Genomic DNA, 11179 nt, shown 5'->3' on the forward strand with positions numbered 1-11179 from the left:
TAGTTTTAAATAACAATTAACTATATATAATATATGTATATATACAATCAGTTATTTATCTATTTATTAATGTTTTTATTTATTTATTTATTTATTTATTTATTTATTTAACATTCCAGACCTTTTGCAGTCAGACATTCTTTATCTGTTAAAGAAAAATTGTTTTTTTTTTTTTGGAACAGATTTGTTTTAGTGACATAAAGTTCCTCAAATTACAGACTGTTTAAATGTGTACACACACATTTTGTGTTTTTTTTTTTTTTTTTTTTTTTAAAGATTTATAATGAATTTTAATACCGATATTAAACACTTTAGGTACAAGTGGGCATCGTTTACAGCTCTGCCTGCTAATTAAACACGTAGAGTTAGTCAGACGAAAAATGGAACAGATTTATAGAATATATTTTATAACAATAGGTTTTTATTTACGCTGTTGTTTAAACGATGAATGACACGGCTAAAAAAAAAACGCGTATATATTTAGTGTCTGAAAGAAGAAGTTCACTACTTAAGTGGGAAATGAAACTTTCAGTACAGACACATTTATTTCCTAATTCCTCGTTAAGACGCCTGTGAGATCCCAGAAAACTTTTTTAATCACAATATTTGATTCATCATCATCATCATCATCTCAATCATGTTTCCCAGCAGTAGCCTTTTAAAACGATCATTAATCAATGTCTACTTAATGGAAAACTTCACTTTGAAAAGCATTAAATGCGAATACTGAGATGTTTGGGAAGTGTTCTGTGATTCATGTATTAATGTGCTGTATTTTTTGTTATTCCCAAGTGAAGCTAGTGGCCCTGCCATGCTGATGTTACAGCAGAGAAAAATAAAAATAAAAAATAAGAGAACTTAAAACTTAAAAATAAAATAAAACTTTTTCACAAGTGAAGATATCCATCATAAACTTTGATATGTCCTTTATGGAAGTCCTTTAGGGCACCCAGTAGTGGTTTTGTAATTGGATTCAGAAAGATCCCATAGGAGTCTGGTGATCTTTCATGATGACTTGATAATAGACTAGAGTTTAATAGTGATTTATTAGACCTTAATGGACTTGATGTAATAATCTCTGCAATTATTCAAACATCTTTCAAAGAAAAGGAAAAGCACTGACATAGTTCGAGTTCATGGAATAAACTTTCTCTAAGATATAACATTTAATTCAATGATGCCTTAAATGTGTCCTGGATTTGATTATTAATAATCAGATTCCATGAAACCAATATCCATTATATCTAGACCTGTCTGGTTTTTTTTTTTCCAGTAGGAACCCTTGGCATGGTATACTGTTTTATAAAAAGCATCTTGCTGCCTTTTTGAGCAGTAGTCAGTCTTTTAGAATGGTTATTCTTGGTTTTGTAGACTTATTCAGACCCAGCCCACGAAAATGAGGTGATGAGCTAAAAAAAAACCAAGTTTTCCCATAATGCAGTTTTGCAAATATTACTATTGCTGACAATGCGTTATGTACTTTTACTTTTGCTGTGGTTTGGCTTAGTATTTGCATACACTATTGGACATTTAGTTTAATCCTGTCTGTGGCATCACTTTGCATAAATACATAAAAAGGAACAATATGTTTGTTGAAGTTAGGAGGTTCCTAGTAGGCCTATATTTCTTTACCATTTCTGTCTGAAATGCCAGTTTATGGCTATGATGTAAATTGTGAATTGATAATCAGATGCTCTTTTTTAATTATATTTTATGGAACGGAAGGTAATTACTACTGTTTTTTCTCTATTTCAGGATGGACGTCAGTAAAGAACATCATCTCTGAAACTTAATATTTTCTGACAAGCCACGCCCTTCTGATTCTCACCTTTATTTCTGTACCCTGCTTTCTATAATATGGGCAAGAAACACACAATCAAAAGTAGTCTGATCTAAAGCCAGGGGAAACACACTGCAGCAGATATGATTGAATAAATCTACTCATAAAGACGTCTTAAGAGTAAAGCCTGTGTTAACCCTTACGGCATGGAAAGATGAGTGCCTGCAAACGATGATGGCTAAAAAGCAAGATTCACGGGTGCCTACCTACAACCTGGTTGTAGTTGGCCTGTCAGGCACTGAGAAAGAGAAGGGCCCATGTGGAGTTGGCAAGTCTTGCCTTTGTAATCGCTTTGTCCGACCTAGTGCAGATGATTTTCACCTCGATCACACATCTGTGTTGAGTACCAGTGATTTTGGTGGCCGAGTTGTCAACAATGACCATTTCCTGTTCTGGGGAGAGGTGGAGCGAGTCTTGGAGGATAGCAATGAGTGTAGGATGCATGTGGTGGAGCAGACAGAGTTTATTGATGACCAGACCTTTCAACCACATCGTAGCACAGCTTTACAGCCTTACATAAAAAGAGCTGCCTCCACAAAACTGGCCTCTGCAGAAAAACTCATGTACTTTTGTACAGACCAGTTGGGCTTGGAACAGGACTTTGAGCAAAAGCAAATGCCAGAGGGAAAGCTGCAGGTCGATGGATTTCTACTATGTGTCGATGTAAGTCGAGGGATGAACCGCAGCTTTGATGATCAAATGAAGTTCGTAACCAACCTATATAATCATCTAGGTAAAACTAAAAAGCCTGTTGTGCTGGTTCTCACTAAGTGTGATGAAGGAGTTGAGCGATACATCAAGGACTCTCATACATTTGCCATCAACAAAAAGAATTTGCAGGTTGTCGAAACATCAGCTCGATCTAACGTCAATGTGGACTTAGCCTTCCTTACTCTGATTCAACTCATTGATAAGGGAAGGGGCAAGCATAAGATAATACCTTATTTTGAGGCTTTAAAACATCAGAGTCAAATAATTGCCACTGCAAAGGACCGATATGAATGGTTAGTAAACCACATAGTGAAGAATCACAACGAGACCTGGCCTGCTATTAGCCGACGTATGCAGCCATCACCGGAATACAAGGAATATGTCTTTTTAGAAGGTACAGCTAAAGCAAAAAAGCTTTTTCAGCAGCATGTTCATCGACTTAAACAGGAGCACATTGAAAGACGCCGTAAATCATATTTAAGTGCTCTCCCTCTGGCCTTGAGTTCCTTAGTGTCTGAACTGGCTGAAATTGAGCATTTAAGCTGGTCTGGGGTGCAGAAGGTACTGGAGTCCAAAAAGGACTTTGACCATTGGTTTGTGGTGCTGGAGGATGCACCATGGGAGGACACGCCACATCTCGACAATATGGAAGATGAACGCATACCCTTTGATGTGCTGGATACAACTGCCGCAGAAATCATATTCGATGCCCATCTTGAACATTTGAGAAATGAGTGCAAGCGTGCCGAGATGCGACACGAGTTTAAGATGAAGTTGGCATCCTCACCCTTTGTCACTCCTGGCAAGCCATGGGAAGAGGCACGGAGCTTCATAATGAACGAAGACTTCTATCAGTGGTTAGAGGAGCCAGAATACTTGGATATCTATAATAGGCACCAAAAGGTGATCATAGACAGGGCAAAGGAGGATTTCCAAGAACTACTTCTGGAGTATTCTGAGCTTTTTTATGAACTTGAAGTGGATGCTAAACCAAGTAAAGAAAAGATGGGGGCAATTCAGGAAGCACTGGGAGAAGAGCAGCGCTTCAAGGCGTTGCAGAAACTGCAGGCAGAAAGAGATGCCTTAGTATTAAAGCACATCCATTTTGTTTATCACCCAACCAAGGATACTTGCCCGAGCTGTCCGTACTGTATTGACAACAAGATCGAGCAAATATTAGCTTTGTGCTTCCCTATGCGCTATCCGTCCTTTGGAAAGTCTCAAATGCATGAAAGCAAAGCAGAAAGGATTAACTTAGTGATTCTGGGCAAAGATGGTTTAGCAAGAGAGTTGGCCAATGAGATTCGGGCTATGTGTGCCAACGATGACTACTATGTTCTTGAAGGCAAAATATATGAGCTGATACTCAGGCCTATTGAGGGTAATGTTAGGCTTCCTGTTAACTCTTTCCATACAGCTACATTCACACCTCACGGGTGCCTGTGTTTGTACAATTCCAAGGAATCTTTGTCCTATGTTCTAGAAAGTATTGAGAAGTTGCGTGACTCCACACTCGGCAGAAGGGATAACCACATAGCTCAGCTCCCTTTGTCTCTCTTGTTAGTCACTAAGAGAGGTGTAGGAGCTTTGAGTGACCTAGGTGGCGAGACAGCCCAAATCTTAATTGCACAGGGTCAGCACGTAGCCATGAAACTGCAATGTGAATTTTTGGAGCCGGCATCCCCTGGTTCAGGCTATGGGCGGAATGTGAATGAGAAACAGATAAACCAAGTATTAAAGAGTTTGTTAGACATAAGAAGGAATGCTGTGTTTCGTAGTGGTTCACCATCATCACCCCCTTTGCCTCCAAGTATCAGAGATATGCAGCAGGACCAGAATCCAGAGGCAGACTTGCGAATTGTCATGTGTCTAATGTGTGGAGATTCCTATGATGTAGACCAACTTCTCTCGCCCTTCTTATTGCCTCAGCATTGCAGGCCAAGCAATTCCAGTGGTAATTCAGTGCTGCTTGAACAGACAGTTGGTGAAAACAGGCTAACAATAGAGCTGTCCTTATTATCATACCATGCTTCTTTTACCATGCGCAAGAGTCGACGTGTACATGGGTACATAGGTGTTTACTCTGCTCGCCGCAAAGCCTCGTTGGAAACCTTGTGTGCCTTACTCTGTGAGGTTCCAGACATTGTTCCAGTCCAACTGCTAGCTGTGGGAGAAACAGAGACTGAACTGACAGACTCTGAGTCTGCACGAGAGCTGTTGGTCCAGGGTGAAGAACTGGCCCATGAAATCGATGGCCATTTTGCTAGTTTGGTCTGTGGACCAGGTGGAGTTGTGGGAGGACTGCACAGAATAGATCTTCTACAGTCTTTCTTTATGGAGGTAGCAGAGAAGAAGACTCTTGTTGAGGCAACTCATGTGTATGATAACGCTCCAGAGGCATGTAGCACAAACGAAAATGTGTATTCACCCCATTGTGGTTCCCCTAGCCCTGTAACTATGCTGTTAGATTATGAAGAGGACATGGAAGCTTCACCGCCTTACTTTGATGGCACCCTCGCCTCCCATAGTGGTTTCAAGCTCCCTGACCTGGACTCAGGTGACACGTTCTCTGTAATCTCTGAACTCAGTACTTTTGAGAACAAGTTGAACAACAAAGTCCCTTTACATATGAGGCCAAAACCCAGTGTCACTTTTGACTTCAGAAAGCACAACTATAACCCCTACATGGACCCTAGCCATCGTCGGTCTCTTACCTCCAACGTCACTTGGCCTCCCTGCGGGGATGGAGTGTATGATCCATCTGATTATGCTGAGCCAATAGATGCTGTTTCTAAGCCACGACCCAGCCATGAGGAGAACATATATTCAGTGCCACATGACAGCACACAGGGTAAGATCATCACCATACGGAACTCCAACAGGATGCACTCTAACGGAGGTGTGAATGGCTCAGATAGTGAAGGGGACGGCAGCTCTTTGGAGAGGCACAGGAAGATCTCTTCAGCAGGAGTAAAGCCACGATTGTACCGAGACCGCTCCAAGCGTCTAGGCAAGTTCAGCAGCTTCCGCACTAGTTTCTCCATTGGCAGTGATGATGAGTTTGGTGGTCTTCCGAAAACAAAGGAGGATGACGTGACAACTTTGAAAGGAGAATCACTGATTGAGGAAGGGGATGATAAGAAAAGGAACATTCTGAGGAGCCTGCGTCGACCAGGCAAAGTAATTACACTCCACTCTGCATCTGTGTCTTAACATACTCAGGTTTTGAGCATAGAGTCTAGAATTGTAATTTACTAAATCCAAATTTCTCTCTTTACTTGTAGAAAACCAGACTAAAGCCTCGACACTCTGTCTCCAAACCTCTGGAGAGTACTTATTTTGGGGTGCCATTAGTTAATGTTGTGTCCCCGGATAGACCCATCCCACTGTTCATCGACAAATGCATCCGCTTCATCGAGGCCACAGGTAAGATCAGGTTTCCTGATAGATATCTTTCTAATATAATATACACAAATTCTGAAGTTCTCAAGTATCAGATTTTTCAGATGCAGTTCTACATAAGGAAACAGCTTATGTAACACTTGTGGATGCTTGATCATCACACCCATATATGGTTCTTCCCCAAATTGTTGCTCAAAGCGTTATAATTTACTTTCCCTGGAAGAAGCCCAACCCTATTCCAAAATGACAGCGCAACTGTGCACAAAGCCTGCTCCATGTGTTAAGTTTGGAGTGGAAAACTCAAGTGTCCTGCAAAAACAATGTTGACCTCTACCTTTGGGATGAACTGGAACACCATCTGCTCTTCAGTCCACCTCACTAATGCCCTTGGGGCTGAATGGGCACAAGAACCTCACAACAGGTGATGTTCAAAAAGTGTGTATGGGTGTTATGGGCAGGTGTTACAAAGCTAACCTTTGTATTGTCTCTAAACCAAGACAAATCGAGTCAGTGGTTTTCACCTACATAACACAAAGCACTGAGAAATTAAGGGCCTTTTTACACCTGGTCACTTCACGCGTTGTCTCTGATCCGATAGCTGTCTGATTTGTTAAAACTGTTCCATTTACATTAGGCCACATAAATGCGTCTCTGCGAATCGGATATCGATCTGATCTTTCTACTCCCGCCCAAAATGCAAATATATTTTACCTTATTTCCGGGGTAATTGAAATGGAACACGCTTTGGTGTATGCGGTTTGGTGCATTTTAAGACCCAACGAGACACCTGGGTGAAAGATCGGAGCCAGCGCTGATGGGAAAACATATTTGTTTCTGGCGCCATGCACGACTCGCAAGTCACCTGCGAGTGACGTACTTCCTGTTTGGGAGGTGTATAGCGCTGACGTATGTGGCTTGAACAACCACATTCATTTACTCCTGTCCAGTTTCATCTGAAACGCGTCCCAGACCACCTCCTGAAGGGGTTTGAACGATGGGATTTATATCCGTCTCGAAACCGTTTCGGAGGGCATTTAGACCTGGTCTTTTTACCATCGGATAGCTATCTGATCACAGAAAACGCATGAAGTGACCAGGTGTAAAAAGCCCCTAAGATAATTCAAATCAATAATCTGGAGGCATCTGGTTTGATCACATGTCCGTCTGGCAAAATAGTGGTGTGATTTCTCTAAAAATATCCACTATCATCAGTCAGGAAAGTTTCTCATGGTGACTGCACTTTTCTACATGCTGCAATACTCACTTCCCTTTTTGTCTTGCGCTGAACACATACTTGCTGTCAGCTGTCAAATGTTCAGCGCTTAACACCTAATCAAAAATAACCCTACTCGTCTAAGTGAAGTGATGTTTTTTATTCTGGCTGCTGAACGGCTGCTGAAATAGGCACATAAACGTAAGATATCATGACACAAAACTTTTATTCTGAGACACAGATCACATGCATCTCTCTTTGTGTCAGGGTTGACTACGGAGGGTATTTATAGAGTTAGTGGAAACAAGTCCGAGATGGAGAGCATGCAGCGGCAGTTTGAGCAGGGTAAGCTTATCCTTACTGTATCTCTCTCAAGCTTATGGTGCTTATGTGCAAATCATTAATACCTAATTATTTAGCATACATTTTACATATATTTACATTTACCTTTACAGACAGATGCAAGAATGTCTCCTAACACTAATAATTAATTTCATCAGATTAGTCCACCTAAGAACAGATTATTTCATCCCCTTTATAAAAGTGAATTAAAATGATTCCTTTTTACTTCCTCTTTCCCCCATAGACCACGATCTGGACCTGGTTGAGAAGGACTTTCCGGTTAACACGGTAGCCGGAGCTTTAAAGAGCTTTTTCTCTGAGCTGCCTGATCCATTGATCCCATACATTCTACAAGTGGAGCTGGTGGAAGCTTTCAGTAAGATTTTTTAAGATTCTGCAGGTTCAGTTTCAACATGACTTCATATTTTGCATCTGACGATAATTACTATGAGTAACGTAGGCGCAGGGAAGATTATTATTTTTTTCTTAAAATATAACTCATGCCCTTTTAAAGCGCTTTAAAAAAGGTATGAAGATACGGAGACTGGATAATTACGAATCAGGAGATGAAATGATAAGCTAGTTAAACGTCTCTATTCCACTATTGTAATGTTTGTCTGTATTTTTCTGTCTTTGTGTTTGTTCAGAGATTAACGACAGGGAGCAGAGACTGCAGACCATGAAGGATGTGCTGAGGAGATTTCCTCGTGAGAATTATGAAGTTTTCAAACATGTCATGAGCCACCTGAACAAGTCAGTTGCTTTTAGCTGTTATACCTAAGTAGTGTTTTCACTTCTGGCTTGTCTAAAGATGAATAAAGAGCTGTATAGATGCCTTCTGTGTGACTATATTATTTTTCTTCCCTAAAGGGTTAGCCAGTGGAGCAGAGTCAATCTGATGACCAGCGAGAACCTGTCCATCTGCTTCTGGCCCACACTCATGCGCCCTGACTTCACGACCATGGACGCCCTCACCGCCACGCGCACCTACCAGACCATCATCGAGACGTTCATCCATCAGTGCGCCTATTTCTTTTACAACCAGGCTCCGGCCGAGTCTCCCACAGGCCTCTATGGCACTTCGGTGCCCTCCGCACTTCCCCCTTCGCCCAGTGCCGCCCCCTCATGCACCCCTTCACCTTCGCACTTCAGCCCAGCGCTGCATTCACCCCCCAGCTCACCCCCTCAGAGCCCCCTCACCGTCCCCGCAGAGACGCACACACTGTGAGACAGGGAATCCCACAGAGAGCTAACGACTGCTCATATCTACTCACGCGTACAGTTCTATGCTGCAGTCTTTACATAGACATTTCTTATGTAAACACCATTACACACAAATCCTTGTGTGCATATTTAAATTTGCATGTAGCGACTGGATTCAACGCCGTCTGAGAGTTTGTGAACGATTTCCGTTCTTTTGCACAAACTTGAAACTGTAGCACTCTCACACACTTCTCCTGTCTCGTCGTGGACCGTCACTGTTAAGGGGGACCAGAACTTCTTAATCAAGTCCATGTCCTTATCAGATTTCTCAGTGTGTGCGTTTTTTCCTGTTCATCTCTCGTCTGTTTTTTTTTTTTCTTTTTCATTTTTTAATGAATTCTCTCAGTCTCTCGCTTAACTTCATCCATTCCCTCTTTTCTGCTTTGCTGATCTCAGACCGAAGCTGCTTTTTTTTTGTTTCGTTTCCAGCCACACATGAAGGAAATACACTAGGGAGACGCACTACAAATGGAAATCCATTCAAGCACTTATTTAAATGCTCTTTGATGAAGTTAAACAGACCCTTTGAAAGAGTACTGATTAAAAAAAAGTGTGTGTGTGAGAGGGGGGGGGGGGGTAGAAGTACTATCGCTGCATGCTTATTTGCAAAGACAAACTTTTTTCCAGTGTCAATTTAATCTACCTGATCCCTTGTTAAAAGACAGCATGGATTTGAAAAAAAAAAGAAAAGAAAAGAAAAGAAAAAAACGATGAAGATGTCACGTATGAAAGTTTTGATCTCGTTTTCTTCTCTCTGTGATATGAAGCTTTGACGCTTTTTGCTTTGATCGGTTCCTGTGGATATGTGCTCTTTTTATGAGATTTGATTGGATGAATCTGGAACTCCAGAGGCTTTGATCGCACTGAGACTCGGAATGACTTTGAACTTTTAACATTTAATCTCTAAACCTTTAACCTTTTAATCAAGGGTGATCCCAGAAACCCTCCCACCATAAAACATGGGATGTTCAAAAAAAAAAAAAAACACCACACACACACACACACACACACACACACACACACACACACACACACACAGGCCTTCTTTGGACATTCTCTGTTTGTCACTTATCTAAAGCACTTTGTTTTTTTGTTTTATTTTAATTTAGGCCTGATTTTGTGAAGAGTAACACTGAACTGCATTTGGTGTAGTCTGGGGAAGTTTATGATCCTAATGAAGCATCTGTTCATCTCTGTACTGGATTTTTCCTTGTATGTCTGTGACAATAAGACTAAACTGCAACTAACGTAGGCATAAACTGCTAATGTTATCATTTCAGCGCCGCCTCCACGCCGTCTCGAGATCTGTGCAGCATCTAGTTCTCTGGTTCTCCAGTGCTCTAACTCCGTTACACTGGTCCACAAGGTGTAGAAGGTTCCAGTGAGTCATTGTGTGTAGACTGTAAATGACTTTTCATTTAAAACCTTTCTGAAATGGAAGAAACGTGTAATGGTGTCCTGATTTGGCAGGTTTTAATAACGGCTAGCTAGATTTGATGTTTGATTTAAGGAAGAGGAAGGACTGGGATCCGACAAGACTGTAAGTTAGAGTCAAACCCACGTATATTAATACGAGAGCTGCTTTATTGTGGTCATGTTTGCCTGGTTTTACATGACTTATTAGTTTATGTTTTAGGAAACAGAACTTAGCAAGTTCCTCAGAAAAAAACTGTATAAGCAGCAGGATTGTTCAGAATTGCCTCATGTTTTTTTTTTCCCCCATTTAGCCCTGCCCACTCAAACTTGCATAACATGCCAAAACTACAGTATCGAACCAGTTCAAGGATTTTTGTCATAAACATGGGGTAGCAATTTACTAATACGACTCAATTATTATAAAAAAAATGTATGTCTACATTGATTTCTGTTTCAATTTATAACAGTTATGATGAAACTTAAGGAGCGTGTTCAGGATTCTGAGAATGATTTCGAAGTTTGGGACGTGTTTGTCGATTGTGTGTGTGTGTGTGGGGGGGGGGGGGGCAGTTTCAGGGGTGCGGTGGGGATGTGGTAGCTGTGTTGTGTTGGGCTACCAATCGGAAGGTTGTGAGTTCGATTCCTACATCCACCAAGCTGCCACTGCTGGGGCCCTTGAGCAAGGCCCTTAACCATCAATTGCTCGGTTGTATAAAAAATGAGATAAAATGTAAGTCGCTCTGGATAAAGGCGTCTGCTAATGCTGTAAATGTAAATGTGTTAGGTATGGTATGTGGTATGGGATTAAATTAAAGCTGAAACACTCAAAGCAACACTGCAGCAAACACCTGCAATACAGTAAAAACTGCCCTAGCAAAATGTGAGTGAAAAGAGTTCAATCGTTTGGAGTATAATTTTTAAATGGACCACATTAAATCAATTGCCACTAGAGGGCAGCCTAAACACTTCTCAGAGCTGTCATAGGTCACAGG

The 11179-nt window shown here is 41.3% G+C and overlaps 1 protein-coding gene across 1 annotated transcript in view; it reads left to right on the forward strand.

Moving 5' to 3' along the window:
- arhgap35b (Rho GTPase activating protein 35b) overlaps positions 1–10215 on the forward strand; it is a 10778-nt gene extending 563 nt beyond the window's left edge. The window contains exons 2-7 of the mRNA XM_060862684.1: positions 1756–5731; positions 5836–5977; positions 7434–7511; positions 7753–7884; positions 8156–8261; positions 8379–10215. Of these exons, the coding sequence (XP_060718667.1) occupies positions 2012–5731; positions 5836–5977; positions 7434–7511; positions 7753–7884; positions 8156–8261; positions 8379–8736 (4536 nt within the window). The 5' untranslated portion in view covers positions 1756–2011 and the 3' untranslated portion in view covers positions 8737–10215. The remainder of the gene's footprint in view (positions 1–1755; positions 5732–5835; positions 5978–7433; positions 7512–7752; positions 7885–8155; positions 8262–8378) is intronic.
- Positions 10216–11179: the final 964 nt, after the last annotated feature.

This window comes from Tachysurus vachellii, chromosome 26, assembly GCF_030014155.1.
Source record: "Tachysurus vachellii isolate PV-2020 chromosome 26, HZAU_Pvac_v1, whole genome shotgun sequence".
Lineage (NCBI taxonomy): Eukaryota > Metazoa > Chordata > Actinopteri > Siluriformes > Bagridae > Tachysurus > Tachysurus vachellii.